The 27,214-nt window shown below is 37.8% G+C and overlaps 4 protein-coding genes, 1 long non-coding RNA gene and 1 pseudogene across 7 annotated transcripts in view; 2 read left to right on the top strand and 4 right to left on the bottom strand.

Annotated features, from left to right (window-relative positions):
• Positions 1-2,392, bottom strand: part of LOC149048466 (uncharacterized) — a 14,297-nt gene extending 11,905 nt beyond the window's left edge. Inside the window, exon 1 of the mRNA XM_089201088.1 lies at positions 2,266-2,392. The gene's annotated coding sequence lies outside the window, so the exon portion shown is untranslated. The remainder of the gene's footprint in view (positions 1-2,265) is intronic.
• Positions 1-9,947, bottom strand: part of LOC149048464 (uncharacterized) — a 32,181-nt gene extending 22,234 nt beyond the window's left edge. For both annotated transcript variants that reach the window (XR_016185117.1, XR_016185116.1), the window contains exons 1-2: positions 8,233-9,947; positions 7,070-7,743 (exon numbers count right to left, since the gene is read on the bottom strand). This is a non-coding gene — a long non-coding RNA (uncharacterized LOC149048464). The remainder of the gene's footprint in view (positions 1-7,069; positions 7,744-8,232) is intronic.
• Positions 2,656-12,482, top strand: LOC149048467 (sulfotransferase 1C2-like). Its single transcript, XM_089201114.1, has 4 exons — positions 2,656-3,052; positions 5,226-5,570; positions 6,206-6,300; positions 10,906-12,482. The coding sequence occupies exons 1-4, from the start codon at positions 2,872-2,874 to the stop codon at positions 11,182-11,184; spliced, it is 900 nt and encodes a 299-aa protein (XP_089057240.1). The 5' UTR covers positions 2,656-2,871; the 3' UTR covers positions 11,185-12,482.
• Positions 12,483-14,434: 1,952 nt separating this feature from the next.
• LOC149048468 (neuropeptide SIFamide receptor-like) lies at positions 14,435-16,143 on the top strand. The gene is made up of 2 exons (XM_089201140.1): positions 14,435-14,611; positions 14,901-16,143. The coding sequence occupies exon 2, from the start codon at positions 14,963-14,965 to the stop codon at positions 15,959-15,961; it is 999 nt and encodes a 332-aa protein (XP_089057266.1). The 5' UTR covers positions 14,435-14,611; positions 14,901-14,962; the 3' UTR covers positions 15,962-16,143.
• Positions 16,144-19,191: 3,048 nt separating this feature from the next.
• LOC149048469 (uncharacterized) lies at positions 19,192-20,315 on the bottom strand. The gene is made up of 2 exons (XM_089199473.1): positions 20,311-20,315; positions 19,192-20,266 (listed from the first exon to the last, which is right to left on the bottom strand). The coding sequence occupies exons 1-2, from the start codon at positions 20,313-20,315 to the stop codon at positions 19,192-19,194; spliced, it is 1,080 nt and encodes a 359-aa protein (XP_089055599.1).
• On the bottom strand, positions 20,258-26,473 carry LOC149048470 (uncharacterized; annotated as a pseudogene). The gene is made up of 3 exons (XR_016184727.1): positions 25,802-26,473; positions 24,695-24,937; positions 20,258-23,228 (listed from the first exon to the last, which is right to left on the bottom strand). The product of XR_016184727.1 is annotated as an uncharacterized LOC149048470 (transcript).
• Between the last annotated feature and the right edge of the window lie 741 nt (positions 26,474-27,214).

A 27,214-nucleotide genomic window follows, 5' to 3' on the forward strand; every position in this document is an offset into this window, starting at 1 on the left:
CTAATGATCAGTCAAACACCAAACATTTCTGAGCATAAGAAAAACCAAGAAGTAGTTAAGTGCTGTTACATTGTTACATCAGTCTTTTAAAGGAAGAAAAATCATAGCAGATACCCTGGTTGATCCCCATGGATGTATTATCTTCTTTCTCAAAGTTGCAGTTATGTTCTTTCTCAAAGTTGCAGTTGTATGTTTGAGAAAAATGTATCACTGGGTACTAGTTACTTCTAAAACACTTACTACACTATTACTCAGCCTGCGGGCTTGTAGTCAGCAACACAGCTTTATTTACCCCTTTACCAAGCAATAACAACAACAGCTAAGATAAGCACTTCACTTATATAGACATATTTATGAATTGGTATGCATGACTATCCACACTACCCACTGAGTAAGCACAAAAATTAACTTGGTAAATGACAGAACATTCTGTAATTTGTGATACATTCTTTTACGAGGCTTGCATATAATTGACTTAACCGTTTAACTGCCATAAGAGTGACCAAGATAGAATTTCTCCTAACAATATCAATACAATATCAACTAGACAAGAGATGAGAATCACGAAAAATATCAATTAATAAGGAGATCATCAGTTGATCCAATAATGAATTTTCCAAATAAACATCATAAAAATCATATGGTAGACAGTAATGAGAATTGCTAAAAAGATCTTGGGAGTCAAAGGGTTAAAAGCCTACAAACAACTCATTGCAGCAAAGACTACATACTAAATGACTCCTAAATATCTAAGATTTCAATTTTTATTTGAAAATGACCTTACTTCCTACTGATTTAGGAATTTCAATCAGGAATTTCAAAAATAGATTTGCCCCTCCACAGCCCCACACCAATTATTTTAAAAGATGCTTCAGATACAGTAGTGCTCGGGTGTGGAACAGCCAATCTCATGATCTGTGTTCTGCAGTTTCCTTTAGGGCCTAGGCGTACTGCTCAAAGTTTAGTGTATTTTGCAAAAAAATCTGTCATCAGTTCTGTGACTGGTGTGTCTAGTAAATCTTTTCCTACCATATTTTAGGAAGTCTTACTAATATTTAAAGGTGCCATCATTCCACCTTGGAGCATGACAAATTTGTGTCATGCGTAAAATCTGACAGATTTTTTTAAATTATGATTTAAAGGAAAATATTAATCAAGAAAATTTGATCTCCCTTCCTAAATTTGATTCATTCAAGAGGAAGGCTGCCAAAACTGAAATTTGCTTTTTACACAGTAATCAAACGGTGACAACAGAAGATTCGTACTCCCAATGCTGCATGAATGATGATCAGTACTCAGGACGCTAACATTACAACAATCATGGTTCCCAATTTTGCGTTCAAGCTGAATCTCCATGTCCAAGTAGACCTCAGGTACAATTTGTGCATTCATGTAATTGACTCTTTGTGGTTAACAAATATTTTTCTGTTTTTCAGTGCGCCCAGGACTGACAAATTCTGTTGAGACTTTTGGCGGAGCCAAACAAATTTTTTTAGCCCAATGCGCTACGTATGTTATTACAACTTCGAATGAGACACGACATACTCGGAAAATAACTTTGGGACATGACAGGTTTTATCTTCATAATATATTAGTTGGTTTAGCAAAGTAGAATTGAATGTTTCTTCCTGTAATTTATGCAGACGAAATTTTTAACGTACAAAGTAGAGTTATCCACCGATAAATTAATCCATCAAGGCACATGCTGTAGCACCCAACGAAAGAAATAAGCACGTGTACAGCTGATTCTAACTGAGCGCAAAAAAAATTTACTCAATAAGGCAACTATGGGTAAAATTTCCGCATAGCCCCATCCCACATTATGCATTCAGTTCTTGAACTGAGAAAACAATGACAAAAACAATACATTTCCATTGGGAAAACAGATTTGTTTTACAATAGTACGGGGCTGTGCGGAAACTTAACCGGAACTTCTACCCAAAGGACTTGGGAAAGATCTACCTTCCGATAAATTAGAAATATTATCCTTACGTTTGAGAAAGACTTCATGATTGTTTCATACCATCCCATACCGAGAATGCCATCTAATGAAGATGGGTAGAGGCGAAATAGCTTACATTTGACCCTTGAACCGGTGTAAAATTATTTGAATATTGAAAAATTCACAAGATTTGTGCGGCAGAGAACATCAAAAACAGCCTCTTGTCAGTCTTCATTAGAAGAGGGGAAGTGTACCCAGCACACACGCGCCATTGACTGCTCACTTCAAGTTCCCTTAACAAAAACATCGTTTCGTTCCCTTACCTTCAAAGCTGCATAATATCTGAAGCTAATCTTCAATCGTTATCTTTCAAAGAGGATCAAATACCCTAAAACACACCAAGTGCGAGAAAGAGAGAGTGATTCGTGTTTTTCCCACTTCCTAGTTATCTCATCCCAGGCCTCTAAGGCCTAACCGATCGTGGGAAGCCGTCCTAAAAACGCCTGCAGGAATCCATGCCATATTTAGTAAGAGGCAGAACAAGAGAATTTCGTTCCGATAAGATTTTTCATGGATAGAATGCGCGGGTTATCAGGGGTAAATTTAGCATACAAAGTAATTTTCTGCTACAGACCTTTACCTCATCCCCAATGTATTTTGAGCCCTTTCGATTTTTTTAAAATTAATTTTCTATCGGTTGTTGTTCTCAAAAGTTACCCAACGGTTAGTGTGACATTGCAGTGGCGTGACCATAGTCATGTGATCATCGATGATATGGGCTACTTCCGATTTCGTTTATCAGGAGGACAAAGATCCAACGCGAGCCTCTTCAAAGTTTTAATCATTGGCCCGCAGGGATGAATATTGAGCTTCTTTGAATTTCTTTTATCGTTCGTGCAGGAGTGACATTTTTCGTGCGTCGTGACACCATGTCGACTTTTCCAGTTCTTCAGGAAAGTGAAGGGGAGTGGACTTCAGATAAAACTGTTGAACTCTTGGGATTAAGAATTCCCGCATATTTCGTCCCTGATCCTCAGTTGCTTCATGACTTTATTACTGGTTTTCAGACCAGACCGGACGATGTGTTCGTTGTAAGCTATCCCAAATCAGGTGAGTTGTGTCTACTGACAAAGTTTGTTTGTGTCTTTCATAAGATAGATGGCCCCTCGCGTAAAATAGCGGTCAATCTGACTAATTATTTCCTACCCATCAGTTAATGTGAGACTTAATTGCGTTCGACAAAGGAGAACGCATACAAATCGTGGCTCAACTCAGAAGCCAAGCTTACTGAATTTGTGCCCAAGCCTTTTCTTACTTGCGTGACCTTTTTTGTCACACTGGAGAATACAAGGAACTTCGGCGTTTAGTAAACACAAGCTCAAATTTTTAAAGCAGCAAAGAGAAAAACGTTTTGAGACCGAAAGGTAAGTAAGTAAGTATTTTAGTGTTTTACAACCTAAATTTATTGTTTTGCTTTGTAATTTTACAACGTACAGTAAATTGTCAAATCAATAACTCGAAAAGCTTTCAGCTAAAATTTAACTCTTTATTACACCCATTTTGAAATCACTGGTGGTCCCTGTAATCTGATTGGCTCTAATTGGTGCGATTTATTCACGAATTGTACCATTTTTTGCTTTAAATCGCATCTTTTTTCCAGTTGAAGAGGAGGCTACACTAAAAACAAAACAACCAATCAGACTTCAAGGCTTGTTTAAAGTAACCGATCAAATTGCAGGAAGATGAAAGACATGAAGGATCATGCGGCAAATTTTGCAACTTTTGTTTCCAAAACTCTTATTTTTTCCTCCCAAAAATGGATGACTTTAATTCCAAACTGGCTCAGTATTGTAGTAATAAATATTTGAACTGACCAAGTCCTGTATTTGGGTGATTTCAAAATGGATGTAATAAAGTGGTAATTGAACCTCGTGTTGTGCAATTTTGGTCTGAAATTATACTTGTGATTTCAAATTGAATTCGCGCTGCGCGCTCGTTCAATTTTGAAATCACGCGTATGATTTCAGCCCAAATTGCACTCCACTCAGTTCAATTACCATTATTTATTAATAACCTTATACTTTCTTGATCTGATATCTCAATTAGCGATAACACCAGAAATCATTTGCTTTCGTGGCATATACTATATGTATACCTAACTTGTTGAAGTACGTTGTCATGAAATAATGCACTCTGAGCAACAATTAATCTGATTGCACAAAACTGGGCTAATGTTTAAATTATTCCCTGGACTACCTCAACATCTGAGACAACTTTGAACGGAGCGCAGCGAGATAAGGTAATGTTCTTTCCCGCGAAAACTAAAAAAGAATTGGGTTAATAAATGATTTCCCGTTTGTTTTTCTTATGCAAGTGACAAAAATGTTCCCTTCCCTGTCCCCCCCCCCCCCATCGCACTTCAACCAGTTGGGGGAGGTGAGTGTAGAATTGTAAACAAACCATAAGAAGGCTTGGTTACCTAATTGACCCTGGTATCTACGCTCCTTCAGAAAGTGATCCCGAAAAAAATTTCTGCAGGTGGACTGGCTGGCTGGCTATGTGGCACAAATAGCCTTGATCTCATGTACTAATGTTTTCTTGGCTGCCTTGAGCTGAAGACACCGACTTTTCTTCTGTGCCATCAGTACAAAAAAAAAAACTTTTACTAGAGATTGAACGCACCTTACTAATCTTTGATTATTACTAGTAAGTGAGATTATTTGCAGTAAATAAGATTTGTCATAAATAAGATTTCATGAAGTTTTGGAACTGGAGGTAGTTAGAAGTTACATTGGTAACCAGTATCCCAATTCCCCTTTGCCTGAGGGAACATTATGATAAATTATTATCCTATTTGTCATACCAAATAAAATATGAACAAATTAAGATAGGCAGGTTCTATCATACCCATATCAGGGTGAAGCAGCCAGACATGATGGCTTGATGGCTAGTTGTCTGAATTCCAAGATCAATGATCCATTTGAAAACCTTGACCTGAGTTTCGTTGTGTAGTTTTCTTGGGCAAGTTACTGTACCTTTACATTTCCCTTCTCCATCTGAGCGTATAAATAAGTGTCATCTTCCACCATGTTGACATTTGGATTTCTGTGCTTAGGTCATTCAAAATGATAAAGCCAAAATTTGCTTGTCTTCGTTTTTATTCATTTTGTTATCATTTTTTTTCTTTCATTGACTTTAATACTGAATACTGTGAGGTTTCTATGGCCATGCTGTAAGAGGCAATGTGAGGTATTGAATTAGTTAAATTCTGTATTTGTCCAAGGGACTACCTGGGTTCAAGAAATTGTCTGGCAGATTTATCACAATGGAGAAATCAACAGTGGTAAAATTGAAGATCGTGTCCCATTTGTGGAAGAGGCAACCAACCCAAAGTCAACTCAGCCTGACATTAAAACTTTACCAAGCCCTCGTCTTCTAAAGACCCACCTCTCTTATGAAGCCATCCCTAAAGCTAAAAACAAGGACACAAGCTGTAAATATATTTACATTGCTCGTAATCCTAAAGATGCAGCAGTCTCAAGTTATAAATTTATCAAAAGCCTTGGATCCTCTACAGGATTGAATGCACCATGGGAATATTATGTGAAGCTGTTTATTGAGGGCAAAAGTAAGCACATCACCTTTCAGAGTTTTGTTTGCACTGACTAAGTGATTACTATTTAATACATCCTAATGTTTACAAAAATTATAGAATTCAAACTTAGGTAGCTGAAGGCCAAAGAAAAAAAGATATAAGACTGCTTGGCATCAGTAACATTACAGAAACCAGTTCCTTCAATTTATTACTTGACACATTTTACTGAAGTATTTGTGCCACAGAAGATGTATTTGCATGGATTTCCAACCTACCACCAGCTTTCTGGTAATGACAGTTGTCCCTTTATTGATGCTTGGCTTTAGGAATTTGCCAACGTACTGCTCCATATGCAAACATAATGGCCCAGACCCTCTTTCTCCTTAATTGCAGATGTTTTTTCATACATTATCTACCTTTTTGAAATAGACTTCAGAAGATTTCAAGCCAGAATAATGAAAAAATGATGCTATTTTTTGGGCTGGTTAAATGTTTATTAGGCACCCCTAACCTAACTTTTATTCAGGAGACACATCTATTCAGAGGACACTTGCCTGGGTCCCAGAATGGAGGTTTTACTGCCTTAAATTTGGTTAGACTAGGGATAATTCTCTGAGGAATTAACTTCAGTGTCACATGTCTGTTTTATATTTTAATTCATTACTTAGCCATGTGGAGCCAGTGGAGTAATCATGTTCTTGGATGGTGGGAGCACAGACATGATCCTAATGTTCTTTTCCTTAAATATGAAGACCTTCAAAAGGTATGTGCATTCAAATTATGTTTACCCTCAGTTTTGCAGTGGATGAATGGTTTGTTGGAACACTGTGAGTCCAGCTTTACATTGTAAGTAAGTGCAAAATATACAAGTAACAATAGTAACAGCAATGAAAATGACAACCAAAATTAGATTAACAGTTGTAAGAAAAACATATTTTCAAAACTTAATGAATAAACAAAAGTGGACTTTTTATGAACATTTCAACTTTTTGAACATATTATTAAATGTATGAGAAGAGTTTGATAGATGCCCACAATTACTCATGAAAAGCAAAAATTGAAGTCAGATAATGGAATCAAGTAAATTAAAATGCCTTTAATGCAAAAGTTTAGCTTGCATCATACAGTTAACTCTCTGTTTATGGAGAGACACCTGTAAAAGATGGCCCCCTATATTTTTTCATGCATTTTTTTCATTCATTTTGTACCTTGAATTTTTTATTTTTTATATGGAAAATAACACTTTGAAATAGTTGACAGCTATCTAACATAAAAGGGTCATCTATCTAATGAATTCAAAGATACTTGTAAAAATGAGAATGAAGATGCTTAACAATACACAATTTGATTTAGAGAAGCAAAATTGTACACCACAGTGATAAGACGTACCCTTGCAAAATGGCTTTTGGAATTCCTAGGATTTCCCTAGGAATTCCTAGGAATAAAGGTGTGAATTTTCATGGTAAATTCAGAATGGGAATTCCTTGGAATTCCTAGGAATTCCCAACCATAACTACTCTGGTTCTAAAAACCTAGAAATTCCCAGAAATTCCAAGTTTATAGCCAACAGGACTTGGAATTCCTAGGAATTCCAACTCAGAGAACCAATGACTTTCCCTGAAAGCTGTAAATCTAAAAAGTTCCTAGGAATTTCTGGGAATTTTTGGGAATATTTAAGAATTACTGTGAATTTTAAGCAAAAATTTGAGGCTAATGATATAAAATAAATACTTTAAATTAAAAAACCCAGCTAAAATTCAAGTATTCAATGAAATTTATTTAGAAGCTTAATTAAGGCTTACATGTGAAATATTTTTGATTCATTATTAACATCAATGTGTGGTAATATTAGGATGGAATTTGATTTTTCTTTTCTTGAAAACTTCATAAGGATTAATCCTCAATTACAGCTATTCATATAAAATAGTCCTAATCAATCATTAAATTAGGTTTGACACAAATTGTGAATAAAATCTGTTGATTCTTTTCCAAGCACTCTTAGGAGTGAAGGGGTTAATTACAGACAAATGAAATTGATTTTTTGATTAAAATCTTGTTGTAACTGTAACAATAAATTAGAATGAAGTTATCCTAAACTGCAAACTTAGCTGCTGTTTGTATTTTTTTCCTGGGCTCACAATGAGTTGGCCTTGAATGAGGTTGTCTACAAGAAGCTTGACCATTTTGCATCTGGGTTCCATGACATCTGAATTTGAAAAAAATATATATATTAAAATATAGAAATATTTAAAGCTCACACCAGGCCTTTAAGATGGCTATGAGGAAAAGGGCATTCATTGGATTCTCAAATTGAGAAATCTCTGTTATATTGAGTGACTTTTATATTGGAGTTAGTATATCTCTCTCATAGATTTTACTAAAAAAGGGCTGAATACATTATTTTGTTTTTACCAAGGAGGGCTTCTTTATGTAATAAGGTTTGTTTAATAACAGTTCCCATTATGAATCTTGAATGTTCCCAAACGTGACTAAAGGAATCTTGAAACCTTACTGATAGGTTTATTTCATTGTAAAGCATAAGCTTAAGAAACTGCGGCATTCAAGTGACCGATTCGATTCTCAGAATTATTCTAGTTTCAGTTGCGCCGAGCGTCATGTAAGCTTTATTCAACCCGCTACATCTATTCTTTTATAAGATTTTGATCACGTAACGAATATCGCAATTTTTACTTACCACAAACTTTCAAAATCGTAGCTTTACAGATGGCCACTCGACCCTTGTTTGTACCAGTCAGTATGTCAATTGTTGTCCCTTCTTTTAACTCCACGGCGCCAACGACTTTCATTTCTTTTACAACACTCACGCTGTTCTCGTTTTCCCATTGAACCACAATAAAAGCTATCTCTAGAAATGTTATATTAAGCAAAACAGTTGAGAAAAACGATCAATCGATGAAAAGTACATTCAAAGATGAGCGCCAAATGGAGTCTTCTTTGTTTCCGATCACGGGCATGATCACGTGTATCTTTTAGGACTTGTAATTGGCTAGCAAAGTGAATCCGCTGGCTTGGCGATTGTAGTGTTAGGAGGAGCGCACAACTTTATTCTGACTTCTCCGACCGGTTCTCTACTTCTAGACGATGGATACCTTGGTGATATAAATAATGATGTGAGCTCACTCTATGTAGAAATAATCGACAAGAATCGATCGTATTACAAATGCACGATTTGTGGCCGAAAGTTGTCGAGGAAACAAAGACTCGAAACTCACTTGAGTTGTGTTCATGGCAAAGGTGAAATACAAGCTAATCACAGTTTTGAATGCGACTACAAATGGTCTTTTACCCTCATATTTATAAAAGAAGGATACCACATTAGGAAGTATAAGAGATACAAAGATGATCCCAGTGTACCAGTACCTAAATCTACAAAGCTTGACCGTAGCAAGCGTTCAGCAACATGTTCCAACACCGCTATCTCGATTCCTCAGTCAGTCGTTTCCACTGAACTTAAAGCAGTAGTGACAACAGAGTAGAGTGTGTCTTACAAAGGAGAAACATTTGTACAAGAGACAGAAGTAACTATATCCGATTACAGAGGTGCGTTGGAACTCTGGTCCACAAATAGTTATGCACTGTCCGAAGTATAAAACAATTTTGTTGATAGCTGACAGACAGAGAAGAACAACAAGTAAACTTTAGAGCTGTTATTATTGAAGTGTGACTTGCAATTTTAATTTTTATATAAAGAAGGACTTTTATTTTGCACCAAAAATAAAAAGATGTAATATTTTTTGGGAGATCCAGTGATTGGGACATTTAAGAAATTAAGTTATGAAAGGGAACTTGGTTGGTACTTCTCACTACTAACAAGTCTTGTTGACAAATATTTTCAGATCAGAGTTTCAAATAAATTAATGTCATTTAAAAGGTGTTTTTCTCAAAGGGCACATTGACTACCTCTGTCTTGTCTGCATGCCAAATGTTTGCAAAGCGTGTGGATGATCCACAAGTATTGGAACTCTTACAAAAATGTTTTGTAAGAATAAAAACAGCAAAACAAATTACAGCAATTAGTCACGAAAACAGAGCAAAAAACTGAAAAAAAAAAAAACAGCAATAACAGTCATGAAAAAAGAAAGATTAATTAGGTGTTGAATTTGTTTGTCTAAGGCAGGAAATTTCTACTAAAAATGTTGTCAACAAAAAGTCTCTGACAGTGTTTGAGGCAACTGAGCTTGACTGTTCCAAGGTTTTCTAACAAAGGCAACCAGTAATGTACTAGGGAAGTAACTTATGTTCATAACTAACAAAGTTCTTTAAGTGTAGATAACAATGTAATTATTGTTAATTATTGTGGAAGTTGTGTACCAACGAACAGCCAATGAATGTTTGATGATTTTGGCACATCAGTGAACATGAGACATTAATTTGCATGACAATAAAAATATTTTTCGATCATGAAATCCAAGAGTCCTTTGAGGTTAGAAAGCAAATCTGTGATAAGAGTACATTGGATTAATTGGCAATTTCCATTTAACATAACTGACAGCTGGTTCATGAGAAAATCCATATTAATGTAAAGATTTACTAGAACTTAGTTTGAATAATAAATTTCATGATCTTTAAGTTATAAACATATTCATGTATGTATATCTCTTGGTAAGTTTTGTATAGCATACCTCTTATTGAGCCAAAGTTTTAAGCCTCTGAAATTACTCCTTTTCTCAAAACCTTCACATTCAAGGTTTTGAGAATTTCTTAGAATTTATGTGTACCTCAGGGTATTAAAATTGCCTCAAATTCAATTCCCAGAAATTCCCAAGAGTTCCACACTTCTTAAATTATAGGTAGTTTGTAAAGCTGAGAATTCCTAGGAATTCCTAGGGATTCCAAGTCCTCACAAAACTGGAGTCTTCCTTTCCCAGAAATTCCCAGTAATTCCAAGCTTTTTAAATCAGAGTTAATTTGCATAGTTGGGAATTTTTGAGAATTCCTAAGAATTCCTAGGAATCCCTAGGAACTCCTAGGAATTCCCAGGAATTCCCAGAAAACTGGGAATTCAGTTTGCAAGGGTCATTTGCATAACTGGGAATTTTTGAGAATTCCTTGGAATTCCCAGAAAACTGGGAATTCAGTTCGCAAGGGTAATATTAAATAAGATTGAACGAATAATACATTTTATGTTCCTTATTTTAACCACACCTCAGCTAGCTGTTTCCCTGAACCTGAGAACAAGGATAAGTTGAACATTCCCATCTTCATTTACCCTCCTTTTTGCAGCTAGTTTGGCCAGCCTGATATGAGAAAAAGGGAGAGTCTGTGCTATAATTGTAGTTGATCATGAGATTCTAAGTATCTGTTCTAAAAGATGGATTGATAATGAAGGAGTGATTATATTTCCCAGGATCTCCTGTCCAATGTTCGTATAATTGCTGATTTCCTTAACAAGCCTCTGCCAGATGATCTCGCCAATCTCATTGCCGAGCAGTGCACTTTTAAAGGAATGATGAAGAATGTTCAAAGTTACTTGTTACGAGGCAAGGAAGATGGTCCAAAGCTTCTCCAGAAGGGTGTGGTTGGTAACTGGAAGGAACACTTCACCCCAGAGTTGAACGAGAGATTTGAGAAGGAAGTAATGGCAAAATTGAAAGGATCTGGACTTGAGTTGGACTTTGAACTGTGACACATCATAATTTTCTGCTGTGCATGGGCACTATGAAAGTTATCATCTGTCTCAAACTGTCAAAACTTATGTCATTCCAGTCTAGTGGTCAAAATGAAGAGTCTGCATTTGCAGAGTGACATATCTTTGAGGGAAAGATCTTTCAACTAATTAAAAGTTAATTTCAATTACACACTACAGATACTTAATCAGGCTGAACCCCTGATCTTGACGAATGCTCAGTGTATTTTCCCTAATGTGGATATTTTCGTTTAGGACTTCTTTTGTTGACTTTGCCATCAGAGTGTTTTTAGGTGGAAGACAGAGAGAACCAGATAAAGACTCTGTTAATTATCTTCCAACAAGTTAATGATCAGCTTCATAATTAAGTTATGACTTGTGAGTACCTCTGAAGTTGTGGTAAAGACATCAAGTGTACGTAAACTTATTGATAATAATTATTGAGGGAACTTTTTCAAACAAATAGGATTTTCAAAGGATCTCAACTTTAGATTATAACCATTAGAGGACTGCAAGTGTATTTCAGTGCCAAAAAGCAATGCAAAGACGATGCTATTTTAGAGTTATTTTACTGCAGGGATCCAGGCTTTAGTACTATTTTTATCTCTTTTTGCACCAAATCTCCCACTAGCTTTCATGACCCTATTCCGGATGTCTTATAAATCCTTGGCTATTTATCGATTAACACGTGTGGAATTAACTCCCGCTACAATACTGAGACAATGGCCACTGTGCAATTCGAGTGAAGGAGCCTCTAGTGAAAAATTTTAAAGGTAAGTCGCTGAAATAATTAACCGTAAATATTTTTGTTCTAACTTCAACGGGAAGAAATTAACCGTTAGCCGTAATTTGACCATCACCCAGCTGAGATCCTTTTTACAGATTTAACAATACGCACATGTATTTTACAACAACCAAAAGCGTGAACGAGTTGAAGCTCGAGGCCGAAGCATCACGCTATGTGTATATAATAGAGGTGGAGATAGATACTGACGCTAAGTAGACAAATTAACACAGCCATTAGCTAGAGTAAATTGTTTTTTCACTCGAAGGGGCTCATCAGAATTACCAAACTGTGGAATGCGCTTCCCAAAGAGATAGTTGAAGAGCAGATTTTGGGCATCAGGTTTTCGAACTAAATCAAGGACGTTTTGTAAATTAAGCTAGACATTCGCTAGTTCTTACAAATCTATTTTATTACAGCTTATTTTTATTTTATTTAGGTAGTGCCCTTGATAGGGATAACCACCGTCGTTTTCATTCCTGTATTTTTGTACTTAATAAACATTGTGATTTTGTTTGTTTTGATAACACGATATTTCCATTCCCCGCTTAGACTCGAAGGCGAGGTTTGACTTTTAAGAGAAACAATTTCCTATAACGGAAAAGCTCCGGTTGTATTAAGAACTTAGCTGTCTAAAGAAGTGGAGTGCTTTCATCAGAAATCATTTGAAATAGGACTTCGTAGGGTTATCCATTTAGTAAATATCATGAGGTCCATTTGGGCAGTCCAAGGACAGGGGGTCAGTGTGACGCCTTGGGCAACATGAGATGGCGAGAGGTCAGCAATGGGGTCTAGGACTGATAATAATGCCTGCGGGGTAAGGCGTGCCTTGTCGCGCTAATTAGAGCTGAGGGCATGCTCGCATGCAGGCTTTTAAAGAGAGTATCCTGGAATGTTTACAATTTATTTAAGATTAAGGCAGATATTTCGCTATTTTGACTAATTATAGAGGTCAGGGCTCTACGGTGTCCAAAGCTGTTTTACGTTTTCCTTGACAGTTCTGCTTGGCGGGGTTCTTCTGTATCTTCAAAACAAATTCAGCCAGGCTATATTTATATAAAAAAGAACTTAGGCATTTCCTACAGTAACTGTGCGCTAATTCTCCCTTCAAATTCAAGCCGCCCTTACTCTCTGGATATGTTTTTGAAGTTGTTTTTATTCTAAAGAAGAATACACCACAGCTAGTTTGTATGCATGGAGCTTTGAAATAGCTTTTGAGTGTAGACAACCCTATCGACCGTAATTGTAGTAACATCTTGATGCAATTTTACAATCATAGTAATCTCGGTTTTGCGGGCGAGGGCTTTGGTCATATTCCATATGATATCATATCAATCTTTGATGATCAAGGATTGAGAAAAAAATTATAAAAATCTTTATTAAGTCGCGTAGACGATCATCATGCGGCACTGGTGCCAAAGGTTGATAAACATTTGACAGCTTTTAAATCAGAAACAATTTTCTTAACTTGGGACGGGAAAACTTCGTTAATTTGAAGGTTTGCCATTCCATTGTTATGGCTGCTGATTCAAAAACAGAAATGTGGCTAGAAAGAAAACGTTGTGCCTGGAGCTAAAACTAAAAATATTGCCTGGTTTTAGACAGTGTCCTTTGGTTGAAAACACGTCGAAGATTTATCCGCAAAAGATCGTAGAACATGCACCTTTATGAATTTACACCGTCGATGGATTTTAAAGGGCTCTTTTCATTAATAAAACCAAAGACATATCACTTAAATCAAATTGACTTGGTGTTCTGTCCAGTTTCCCTTTGCCTTTCCTTATCGAGCGGAAGCATTGAAAAACGAAAGCGTCTGAGAGAGGCTCTGATAACTAATTTGGAAGAGCTAAGACCAAGAAACATGTACATGAACAAACGAATCATCGCCGTATAGGCTAGTACAAACAAACTAAATATTTGGAATATTTCAAATCAATACTTGAATGGTATTACGCGATTAAGCGAATCTTTCTCTCTACAGGTCATTGCTTTTGAGAGCGAATTGATTTGAACAGATTGAGTTGTAAAGTTCCTTAACCCTGTAAGTTTGATATTTCCGGCCGGATAAACGTCTTTGACATTAGATTCCAACATGTTCCATAGAAAAGGTAAAATTACCAAGTTATGCTATTACCCGTTTTCGTTCACGTGTAAGTGGCGTCAATTAAACTATCACCTTTTCCGCTGACCTTTCCGTGCCGCAAACCAAACTGTGTTTTCAAGTCTTAGCTGACATAAAAGGACAAAAAAGTTCTTTAAGTCATATTTAATTAAACAAGTTGCAATGTAAACACAGCCTGAACTAACATTAAAAACAATTCAATGTTTCGGCCTGAAGTAAGTTTGGAGCACGTACTGACTATAATGACAGTAACGAGTCACGGAAAAGGAAATTGGCTCCGCTGGCTCCTAGCTTAATATTATCATTCCTAAGTTCAAATGACCGTTTACCGTTTTGATTTGATCAGTTTTGATAATTTCGCGTTCCATCACGAATGCTGAAGATCCAGCCTTGCATTTTTGCGATCAAACGTCTTACTGGAAAATTGAAATTTTAAAGAAATAGTAGCACTCTTATTGCTTAGAAGAACTGGAAGGATACTTCAAAACAATAGCGGGGTAGTGTGGAAAAGCATTTAAAAGGTAAAGGTAAAATTTAACCAAATAGTAACTAAGGTAATTTACGAGATAAAAGACATTTAAGCAGATTCCAAATGACAACCTTCAAAAATTTAAGATGAATTATTCAAGAAAGACGAAAGATGACGTCGCTTGTTCATTTCTTTCCTTTGTCCTATTATAAAACTTTTAATTCAAGTTTCTTGCAGCCATCCCACAAAGTAGAGTTGAATCGAATACTTCAATACGTTAACACTCTGTCATCTGCCTTTACACTCTGCGAAACTAATTCAGTTGTTGTGGTTTTCATTAGAAAGATATCAAAGTTGCCACATCACTCGGTAATTCGGTGAAGGCTCTACAACAGTCTCCGGAATGAATGTAAACAATACTACTGGCGGGAACGACGTGTCATCCTGCATCTTAATAGAGGATCCTGCGGCAGCTAAAATCTGCAAGACGTTTGCCTACTGCTTGCTCCTTGTGGTGTCACTTATTGGAAACACTTTGATCATCATGGTGGTTTATCGGGACGACAAAATGAAAACCACTACAAACTTACTCATCGTAAATATGGCCGTTTCCGACCTCCTAGTTCCAATATTCGCCATGCCTCGGGCCAACGTCGAGATAATCTACGGAAATCTCCGATGGCTCATCGATGGCGTTCTCGAAGAGGTACTCTGTAAACTCACGGCATTCTTTCAAGACATTTCTACGCTGGTTTCCGTTCAGACCTTGGTGGCGATCGCGGTGGACCGTTTCTATGCTGTTTGGTTTCCACTAAAAGCTCCGCGAATCAAGCCTAAAGTGGAATACGTTATTTTGCTCACCTGGTTGATATCAACAGTTATTCACGCCCCATATCTCTACGGATTCCAGATTCGCACTTTTAACGACGGCAAAACATACTGTTTTCTGGGTTGGTCCCCAGATTTTGCGAAAATCGTTTTTTTACTGCTGATAACATTAATTTATGTGGTACCGCTGATTCTGATAACAACTTTCTATGGTTTAATAGTACAAAAGCTGAGAAAGCAGACACTTTATGGGGTACGGAATTTAGTGGTCCACTTTAGCCGCCGCGAAAAGAGAAATCGCAATGTACTTAAGATGTCTTTGGCAATTGTGGTGGTATTTTTCTTTTCAATGTCACCGTTTGTAGTGTATCTATCAATTGATCTCTTCGGTCCCGTAGGTTCTCTTTGTCTTTCTAAAAACTTTCGCTATGTAACTCAGTATTTAGTACACTGTAATGGCGCTTTGAGAGGACAATCGTACTCAGTTGTCAGAGAAACAATTAACCATGGACTGGACTCAGATCAAAAGGATGTTGTACTTACTCAGCTGCGCTCACTACACGAAATTGACTGAGAGGAAGGGACAAATGAAAATATTGATAACACCTGAACAATCTGATCAATCCAGGTTCTCGATGTAAATGTCAACCCTTAATAATCACTTTAACATCAGTATGCACTTTCCATACTGTTCTCCATACATTTTCTAAGGTGCTGACAAGGAAAATTTTGATTAACAATCAAGAGCTTCTTTAATTGTTGATCATTTCCTTTATTCTCCTGACCTTAATGTTTGATTCAGGGGTGATATGGTAAGGAGAAATTACTTGCCAATCACTAGGGGCTAAAGGGTTAAGGAAACATTGCAGGAAAGCAAGGTTTCGAGGGTTAAACATCAAATCTCTTTTTGACTCTACCGACTGCTAATAACGAACCTTTTGACAATGATGTGACACTCGGGGTACGTTCCAGTTTTATGATAAGTCATATTTTGAAAGGGTAAGCTGAGTAGCCTCATGCGCAGCCGTTCTTTAAGATGTCACGACATTCCTAAAAAGCATTATTTGAGGATGTGTCATGTGACATCCTAACGAATGGCTGCGAAGGAGACTGGGAGCTGCACGAAGTTTTCAAAAGAGTCATGTAAGGGTAGTTGAAGGGGACGAAATTATTCCACGTCGAGTAGCCAGGCTCTTTATTAGATTTTTTTTTGTTGTCGAAATAAAACTAACGAGAGAAGTAACATTTAAAAATCTGTCAATACAAGAAAAATGTATCCATGCCGCTTGCGAATCCCTTACGCCTCCCTGGGACTATTTCGGTAGATCCGTTCCTATTTCACACAACTGAAGAGAACCACTAAGATGACACTGAATGAAGAAGAATGACTGAAAACGCATGTGAAGCGGTGAAATATGGAAGAAATTGAGTCAATGGCGTTGACTGTCTTTTAAGTGAAAATGAATGAACTACTGCTATATTTAACGAAATGATTTTGTTTGATCACGTGCCTGACATGCAAAACTACGGTGTGTAATGTATAGACTGACCAGTTAAACTCCATGGGTATTAAGCGGTTGCAAAGTTGTTTGGTTTTATAGTCATAATCGGCAAATCAAATAGAGTAATAAAACTGAAAAAGGTTGGCAACTACATAACTGTCTAATTGTTAACAGCATTTAATTCAAACAAGCATCAATACAAAAATGTTACAGCAAAAATTTTAAAATTATAAGATTTGCATTATAGTTCCTGTGTATCTAAAATATACTCATTTACCATTGACAGTTCAACTGCTCCCTTAGAATACTCTGCAAATTTTCCCCTATATGGGAAATCCCTTTTTTACGCCTTTCGGATTGTGAATCAATCTTCTGTAAGCACACACTGAGTTTTGCAATGAAATATGTTTCGAGTTTCAGCTACCATCGCGGTTTCATGGTAACTTTTTCCCTAGTTTCCGTTTTTAAAGGTTTATGGAAATGTGACTTTAAACAGCTAAGAAACCGCACGCAGTTTAAGCTTTGGTGGGGCCGCCTTCTTAGTAACCGTTGCCGTGACTGAAAAACAGGGAAAGCAGTTTAGCTGTCAACACAACAAGAAAACGAGAATAGCTTATTTGCTTGTCTAAAAAGTCAAAAGCACACCATTTTGATCACCTTTTGAATATAGCTTTTTTCTTATTTCAACTAAATTAACATTTTAAATGCGATTAAACCTTGAAATTTCCACGGTCACTGATTATAATATAACTAATCTGCGAAATATAGTTGTGAATCTAAGGAAATCTTTCTTTGAAAGATACCCAGCGTTGTACTAATTTTTCCCCCTTTATCAATTTTAAGATTGCATTGTCTAAGATGAACCATGTAAAACGGGGATCATGCAAATGACAAATCATATCAGATTTTGAAAGCCAGACTTAGGCCCCGTCCAAACTCTACCGGATAAATTCAATGGATGAAAAAAACCAAAAAGAGGGAAGAGGGACACAATTTTTTGTGACCACATCACAACGATCATAGGCTGTAAAATTGCTTGACTGCATCCTTGTGCATGCGATTAAAGTAGAACTCGTTTCCTTTAAGGGGGAAATTATCCAAATGAGAGTGGACGGTTGGCTTCACTATAATTACAAAGTCAGAAGCAAAACGAAACGTTATTGCTCCGAACAATGACTGCGCACAAACGTATTACAAAAGTTTCTACATTTCTTAGCCGTTCTCTGAAAAACGGCAAGGCCAAATCACCTAAATTTGTGTCAGACCACTCGCTAAATTCTCAAGGCCAATATCAGTTAATGTTTAAACTGACACTTTCTAAGTACTGCTTTGGCAACTGATAAAGCTTTCTATTGTCTCTGGAAGACAGTCGTCATGAAGATAACATGTTCTATACGTGCCAGTAATGCGATAAAAGAGCGGAAACAGTATTCCACTTCTAAGAAGGAAAACCACCTTTGCTATAATGTGTACCTTAAGATGACAAGATGATAGGATAAATACATTTAAATAATTTTGATAACTTTCACCAATTTTCAGCACCGTACAGGCACTATCTCTTGTTGTCATTTTCTACGTTGAGCATTATCACCATTTTGAATTAGTTCTACGTCTTTACTTATGTTCAGGACTAACCTAACAAAATGCTGTTTGTTGCTTACTTCAAATAACTTCGCACATTACAGGAAATATATTCATCTCCTGTTTGACGCAGTTGTCTTTGGTTTGGTTGAGTTTTTTCAATGAGAACACCACGTAGTGTCTATTATAAAAAGAATAATCTCATGGACGGTCAATCCCGGAGATACCTCAAAGAAGAGACAGCAACGTATGAATCCAGGGGTAATCGGCCTTTTACAAGTCTTATGAGCAGCAAGATTTAGCTGTCTGCTTATGTTCTTTGAAGTGTGCCCTTATTCGCCCACTTTCGCCACAATAATTAACAAGACCGAGGATTTTAGAATAATCTCTTTTTGTTTAATTTGCTCACTTGAGCATGAACAGCGTTCAGGCTTACGGAATGAAGCATAAAAAGATTGCAAGTCTTTGGCAAAGTCCAGAAAGCAGGCTACAATAAAAATTGGATTTTTGTGGTGGTCTTCGAGATAGGGATACAGCACTTAACCAAAACTGTTCTTTCTTGAAGGAGCACGCTTTGACTACATCTTACAAAAACATGTTTTATCAACGAAACCAAGGCAGTAAAACGGTAAATTCCAACCTCTACACTTACGCTTCTTGGTTAAAAGGATCTGAGAAAAAACCTTTCAAATGGAAATCAATGTTTCAGTCATCACTGATATTAGTGGTCTTCATTCAGGTCATCTTCACTCTCCATATTCTCATCAGCCATTATATTCATTTCTTCAAAATATTCAATCCAGTTTATAGGTTTCGAATCATTTGAGGATTGTCCAGGATTTTTTAACGTCATTGGATCTTTTAGTCGATCAAATCGTCCAAAAATTCTCGCGCTCGTCATTTCTTTACTCGCGGACATTGAAGTAGGGAATTCCTTGGGTTTATCATTGACAAGTCCAAAAAGATCTATTACGATAAATCGTCCAAAAGCAGTCAAACAGACAACCCTATCCTCTGAGGGGCACAAGGCCATGCCCAAGATACTTTCTCGTCCTTGCGCAACTATGGTATATGCAGCAGCTTTCCACTCACCCAAATCCCACAACAACACTGTGCAATCCACGCCATAGGAGATCAGGTAACGACGTCCTTTCAAAAACTGACAGAATTCAATGCGTCCAAAGTGACCGCGTGGTAATTCTATGAGGCTGGGCTCTTTAGGAGTATTAAGGGCGTGGACGAGAATTCTGTCGGCAATGCAGCAGGCGAGTGCCTCATTGTCTGACGACACTGTGCAGTGGGTGAATTTGTCAAACTCTCGGAAAGGGCCAGGGGGTTCCAAGGTTAATAACGAACAAAGTGGTTGCTTATCGTATTCGAAGATTGAGATTTGAAACGCGCCACAGATTATTAATTTCTTTTCATCCCTTGAGAAGCACCAACAGTGCACCGGCTGAAAGCCCAGAGGGGAGTCAAAAGATGCCATCAAAACCTCCTTATAGACATTCCAAACAAAGAAACACGGAGAGCTATCAGCCATCTGCATACAAAAGAGAAGTGAAGCGCCGTCCACTGAAAATGTAAGAAAAGTAACTCGACACTCATGATCTGCCGCCCTCACGACTACTGGAGTGGCCTTATCTCCGAAAAACAACAAAATCTCATCACCTCTTTCCCTAGCCAGTAATTTTTCGCCCAACGCAGAAGAACAGAATATGTATTTGTAGCATGGTTCACCGGTGAGGACTGACAAGACACCATATCGGAATCTGCTATTTTTGTTTGTTTCAACAACACTGAGATATTTTCAAGGAAGACTTGGTTGTTAAACGAAAAGAACGCCATCTCAATTTGTTTCGCTTCATATGAAAACAACAGAAACCTCAGAAGGCTTGTAGGAAAGTCCTTTATCAAGATGATCCTCTCCATTTGATTGGCACGAAAAAAAAAAGCCAGCTTGGTTTCCAGGTTCAAGGTGCAATGGGATTAGTCCCGAAACACTTGACAGGATGCTACCAGTCTTCAGAATGAGGGCTTCCAGAGACTTGTTCGTCGTGATGTAAAGAAAAATGCGACTGTCATCAGTGAAAGCAAACTGATTCACTTGCCCGACAACGTAGATGGGGTTTTGAAAATTAAAATCCTCGCAGTCGGACACCCTCTCAAACAAATTGCATTTCACATTGCTAAGTGCAATCCACTTGCGATCTAAAGAAATCTTTGACCGCTCTATGCAGGGATTATTTTGGAATTTTGGGGCATGCGTGATTACATATAGCTCCCATGATAACGGACCACAAAGTCGGCGGTCATGGGAACCGCTAAACCGTCTTGGACTACGGCATTCTGTCCTCCACGTTTTGAGCAAAGAACACGCGTTTAAACTTGCAACCGCACTAAGAGAAAAGCGTTCATTCCTGCCATGAAAATTTTCCCTCATTATCAAATTGGAGACCAAGAAGGTCAAGTGACAAAGATAGAAATATGGATTCAACTGGACATCCGCTGAAAACGCTTCTTCTAGTACAGGTCTTCCGGTCTCCATATTCCAAACCTGAGTAGGAAAAATGTCGGCGTAGAGGTCGATAACACGCTGACGAACGGTCTCGTGGTATCTTTGTTTAAATGATAGGCATCTTCTGGGAAAGAAGCCGTGATAGTGATGTGGCAGAATTTCATGACGAAGAAACATCTGTACGCCACTTTTCCTCAAGAGTTCAGAATCAAACGGAAACCCTATATGTTCCAACAATTTACACAGAGAATCAACTTCGAAACTATCCACTCTTTGAATCTCATGTGCGGCCCATGAACAGAATATTTCTACCAAGCAAAAATTACAAAGGGGTATACTAGGAGACCGTGATTCAACAACAACAAACTGGTTATCAAAAATAAATGAACCCCAAACATAAGAATGGTTATTGTTTGCAAATTGAGGTAACTCCCTCACACAACCTTGCGACAAAGAGAACATTTTGCTAAGCCGTCCGAAAAATAAAAACTTACTGTCCGGGCTAAACTCAAGATGATCAATTTCTTCTTCCACAGTCGACTCTTGAACCTTCTCAAGCGTACACGCATCCAATAAATAAATGTGCGAATTCCTTCCACCGGCTGCCAGCAATTTCTTATCAGGAGACATCGTAAAGTAGTGCATGTCTTCTGGAATTTTACAAAACAGACAACGAAGCCAGCTGCACTCCATGCCAATGTTTGAAACAGCAGCAGGAATCTTTAATTTCCTTTGTACCGGTTGGGACGTGTTGCTGAAGCATAAATGTAGAAGGTGTTGACATTCCAAAAGAACATGACTGTTGGTCTCAAGGGCAAGACATATCTCTTGCAGAACTACTTTTTGCTCGTCGCTGAGCCCGTGAAAACGAACTGAGAGCTTGAGATCAGTGATTACAGCGTATATTTCTCTGCCCTCTCTTTCTATCCTCTTCCAAAGAAACTGGTAACATGTTAAGCAATTGAAAACGACGTTCAGCGAGTCTCTGTCTTGGTAATGACGCAAGAAACGGACACCAACACCAACGAAGTAATCAAGTAAGATCGAGGGTTTTTCCCATTGCTGACGTTCAATGGCAGCTGAGAGAATTTCAACCACAACATCCCTGAAATACTCACCTGCTTCATTCTTGTCAATAAACAATTCCCGAGAGGACTCCTTTTCAGTAAACAATTCTGATATTAGATTGTGACGAAAGTCGAACGATTTATCAAAATCAAAAAATGAGGAAAGGGCATCGATTACTTTCCATTCCACAAGATTTGATTTTTCCCTCTGTAAAATGAACGCGATAAACGCTAATGGAAGTGGAGAAGGGGCCACTATCGCACAACCAAACAGCTTCTTGAATAGATTCTCCCCTACTTTCTGAAACACCCTGCTAACATTTTCCAAAAGGTAATCCTGAATATCTCCTTGGAAAACATCGTCGAGCTGAATAATCTCACCGGAAAGCGCTGCAGCATTTAAATCTTTTACAATATGGAAGGCACACAAAAACATTCCTTTGCACTTTTCTACTACGTCATCCGCTGAGTAGGGAAAACGGGAGAAGTCGACGCTCTTTTCTAGAAATAGCTTTATGTCCTGCTCGTGCTGTCTATAAAACTCTAGGTTCTCGCCGTTTTTCGCACAGATTTTAATACAGGGATTGTAATTTTTGAATCTGAACTTCACGGCGTCTACTGGGCGACTGGTAATAAAGAACACAAGCCATTTCGGAAGCATTGGAAAGCGGCGTGTGATAACATCGAGAAAATCTTCCCTGGACTCATATTTTGTCTCATCAAGAGCGTCAATAACGATCAACTTTCTCTCGCAAGGGGTATTGCATTTGGTCAATGGCTCTTGTAACAATTTTGTAAACAATCCCTGTATGCCTATTTCAGAATTGCTTAAAAACTTTCTGATGCCACCCTCCCCTCCCACAAAGTTACTATACTGAGCATTACATTTGCAAAGTTGACAAGCGATGGTCCCTAGAAGATACCTGGGATTGTTTCTTGTGTCATCTCTGTCGCGGCAGAAATAGGCAGCTGCCAAGTTTCCCTCCGCGGCTGAATTCTTGGCCAGGACACCGGCCATCACACTCTTGCCAACTCCTGCATCGCCAAGAAGCATATAAGCTCTCGTCTTTTCAGGATTCTTAAACCATCTATCGAAATCATCCAAAAACCACTTTTTTGTATCTGGATGATGAAGCTCAGCAAAAAAGTTAATATCTCCATCACAAATGGCAATCTCTGAAGCATTGAACAGAAGACATGTTAAGGTTTAAATTTGTTACGGGAAAATTTACTGATTTTTCCCGTGTGTGTTATTCGGTACATATTCATTCGTAAACTTTCACATTTAACCATTTCAAGTCCTTTCATTTTAATAAATCAAAAAATGCATAAAAAACCACAGTAGCTTTTGAATAGATTTTTGTTGTTACTCGCTTTCATCACATGCACCTGCTGGTCGGCACTTTTGTCATTTATTACATGGGGTTTTTTTTTTAGGTAAATATAAGTGTTAATGGTCTTTCTGGAAACATTGGTTTTCATGGTGGATAGCAGCTGAGTTTATACTCGTAAATCTAATTTCTTTTCATGCGATAGTTTCCAAACCAACCGTGCATAGATAAGCAGAAACTTTTAATTGCTTTTCCGTTTTTTTTATCTCCCGAGCTGCGCTACTGCAATTAAGATAGGTAGTTTTCTATATCAGAGCTGTAAAATTGCACCTAAGTTTCCTACGTTAATGGCCTAGAGTTTATTGCATCCGTCTTTTTAATTTTGAGATTCTATCCGTCTTAGAAACAGATTGAATATTTAAGTAGTTTTCGTTTAACTTCAAAGAGACTTTTTTCCGCTTCTTTGTGTCCTTATTCAAATATTACGATTTGTGTAACAATAGCACTTCACACCAGTTACTTCTTAAGCAAGTACCTTGTACAGCTTTGATGATTACAAACTAGAGTATGCTAGAGGTCATGTCGCTTGTTGGCCTGACCTAGAATAAAAGTACTGTGGAACCAAAGATTGTCTTATCCTTGACGTCCGTATAAGCTCGCTCGAAGTAGATCTCCGTGTACCAGGAAATCGTGACGAGTTTCCGTTCTAGCTGCCAAGTCATCTCTACAGAGCTATTCCCCCCAGTTGTTATTGTTCCGTCCGCGAAGATTCAGTTTTCCAGTTTTGGGGCGAAAATTTATCGTCACAAATTTACCCAAACTGCTTTGAACGACTTTCCTATGTTAAACATAAAAACAAAAACGACGAGGAGTTTCTCCTAGAAGCTTCTTATACTACAAGTTAGCCGATCGATTTTATTCGTGGACTTGCGTGGCATATGGATCTTGAAAGTCACTTAGGCAACTACTTGTGCAGTTGTAAAGTACCAACAGGAACAAAACCTGTAACACTCAACTACACGGAACTCAGTTTCAGTTTCGCAAGTTTGAAAATATCTTCCACATCGAGTTGCTTTAAAGTTCCAAAACACTATAGTGGAATCTTTGGAAGAGTTTTAAGCCTAGAAATGTAACTCATTAGCATACCTTGTGGTTCGCATACAAAGAGGAAAAAGTATGAATGCATTCAAGGGAGATCTCAACTGAAAGATCTGTTACCAAAGTAAATCTGTCCTAGCTATGAATTTCGAAAAACATGTAGCGAGAGGGTGTTTTCAAGTAAGCTGAGATAAAATGAAACGCTCACATTACCATGGAAGATTTGGGTGCCGCTTTGACCTTCCAAACAAGTGACGCGTCGTTCCAGTGACGAAACTCTTTTTACCAATTCCTCAAGAGCTGTTATAATATTCAGAACTACAGAGTGGCATTACTGTCTTAATTCCTCTTTTTCAAATGCTAGGGTATCAACATCGTTCTTCAGAGCGATGGCATGTTGTTGAACAGCCTTTACCAGATCAGGGTCGACAGTAGCGTTCATGCACAGTATGACTCCTGTGTGGAGAGAACCATACGGTAATGAGATAGGTCAAGGCTGGTGCTTCTCATGAGATACGACTTAAATCTTGCAAGCAAGTTACTTGCAATCCATGTAAATCACCTCATCATTTACTCTTCGTGTTTGATTTTCTTATCAGTAAGATTTTTTTCCAACCCTAGAAACCAATTACCTTTAAATTTTCATTCAAATTGACGACAATTTTTGGCGATATGGCCAAAGAAGTAGCTCAAAATATCGTGACATAACTGCTTCAACCCGTAGTATGCATTCTCAAAGAGCTCTCTGAGTGTGTCTGCATTGCTTCTCAAGGGAGTAGGGAAGTAATCAGCAGTAAACATTTCCACCTGGTCGATTGTGAGGCAATGTGTTAAATCATAGGACACTTTAAAGAGTATTAGTATAATTGTTCCGGTAATTATAGAGATGTGCGCGCTCTGATTGGTCGAGGATTGCGTCATACCTCGCATAATCACCTCGCGCGCGGTGATTATACCAGGGGCACTAAAATTCAAAATAGCGGCCTCCCGTTTTGTCAATGTTATTCAGGAAGTAATGAAACCAATTGAAGAAAATATAATGTGAAGATTTTCGCTGATTGAATTATATAAACCTATTAAATTCTTGTGGAGACTTACCGCTTATCTCGATTCGAGTAATCAAAACAATTGTAACAGCAAGGTTTCAACAACAACAAAAAAATAACAAAAGAAAACGAGAGCACCTGTGCAATTATACTAGAACAATTATTCGCCTCATGCTCAGTGAATGTTGTTGACTAATGACTTCGACTTTCGTCTCAGGGATGATTCAACGATGTTCAGTTCGCCTTCAGCGAATAATTGCTAAATACAAGTTACCTTTGTTTTTCCAATCTTTCCGAAAGATTCTGATCCTGGCAGTTCTCTTATGATGCCACTCTCATCAGTACTTAGCAGACCCAGGGATTTCACCAGCTGCTCCATTTTAACAAAGCTCGGCTGAAAACCTATTTCGTTCCACTCACTGAACTTACAGTGTGCCCAGTCATTCCTGAGCGAGTGTAAGTTGCCAGCTGCAGTCTGGACATCAGGAGAAAATACAGGAACTTTACCAACTTACCAAGCAATGCAAACAAAGCTGACGCATCACAACGTTCGTCAAATGCGTTAAATTTGGCCATGTAGTTCTCCACAAACAGCTTGGCAAAGTCAATATGTGACTTCACCCGGTAGTCAAACGTGGGATAGTCATACTTTCCGTCAGGTGTCTTGAATGTGTAGTTTCTATTGATATTCTCATATTTGAGAGAAGTCGCTGTGTACTTTTCGGGCCAGTTGTATCTCTCAGTATGGATTTTATGGTCTTTGGTAGCTTTTGGTACTCCTTCCGAATCTCTTGTTCAACAAACGGTCGTATTTTTGGGACCAGAACCTTGTTTAGAGCAATCCCGAAGACTATCCATCTTTTCTCGTTGTCAAAAACGTTCATTATAGCATTCCAAAGATGAGGCTGTCAACATATTAAGGCAAAAAAACCGAGCTCTAAAAGGAAAAAAAGATAATCCTTTATTAAACGATTAATTCAATTGATTAATTGACCGAACGAATCATTTATTAATCGAAGGTTGATTAGTTTATTCATTCATTACTTATTAGTTATTAACTATTAATGCATTTTACTTTCTGCTTTCAGGAACCAACCCATAAAATTATGAAGGGGTTTATGGTCCATTGTCCACTTTAATCACTTTAATCCTCAAATTCCCTCTCCAAATTAACTCCACATAAAATATCATACATATTAGGTTTAATTGCAAAATAAATTACCTTACAGGCATGATTCACTTTCAAAGAAAGGATTTTGAGCTTTCCCAGCTTGGCTCAAGACTCAAGCTACCATTATGGCAATGAATTGAACTTCTTCAGTCCTAAACGTATTTCAGGCCTGGTGTCACTAAACAAAAGCCACTAAATAAAAAAAAAATCAGGAGCTGCACACCTACAGTGGTTCTTCATTCTGTACATTCTCAGTTGGATTGAAATTTGAAGCAATACTGTTGTGGGGGAAGAGAAATGATTTATTGCAAGGAGAAAAACTTTTGAGAAAGGACAAAAAGAAACTACTGCACACTGAATGCACATGTGAGAAAGGGATTAGTAATCACACCTAAGCCATAGAAAAGGAAGGCTAGTTCCCTACGGCATCATCCTAAACTGGAGTTGTACTGTGCATAGGGCCCTTTTAGGTCCTTCAGTGAAAAAAAAGAAGAAAAAGCACACACACCAAAGCAA

Source organism: Pocillopora damicornis, chromosome 3, assembly GCF_964200805.1.
Source record: "Pocillopora damicornis chromosome 3, jaPocDami1.2, whole genome shotgun sequence".
NCBI classification, from domain to species: domain Eukaryota; kingdom Metazoa; phylum Cnidaria; class Anthozoa; order Scleractinia; family Pocilloporidae; genus Pocillopora; species Pocillopora damicornis.

Excerpts from the sequence above, each read along its gene's own strand:
- LOC149048467 (XM_089201114.1), top strand. The coding sequence starts at position 2,872 with ATGTCGACTTTTCCAGTTCTTCAGGAAAGTGAAGGGGAGTGGACTTCA. Across the intron at positions 5,571-6,205 it reads GCTGTTTATTGAGGGCAAAA|CCATGTGGAGCCAGTGGAGT; the intron begins GTAAGCACATCA and ends TTCATTACTTAG. Across the intron at positions 6,301-10,905 it reads AATATGAAGACCTTCAAAAG|GATCTCCTGTCCAATGTTCG; the intron begins GTATGTGCATTC and ends TATATTTCCCAG.
- LOC149048468 (XM_089201140.1), top strand. The coding sequence starts at position 14,963 with ATGAATGTAAACAATACTACTGGCGGGAACGACGTGTCATCCTGCATC.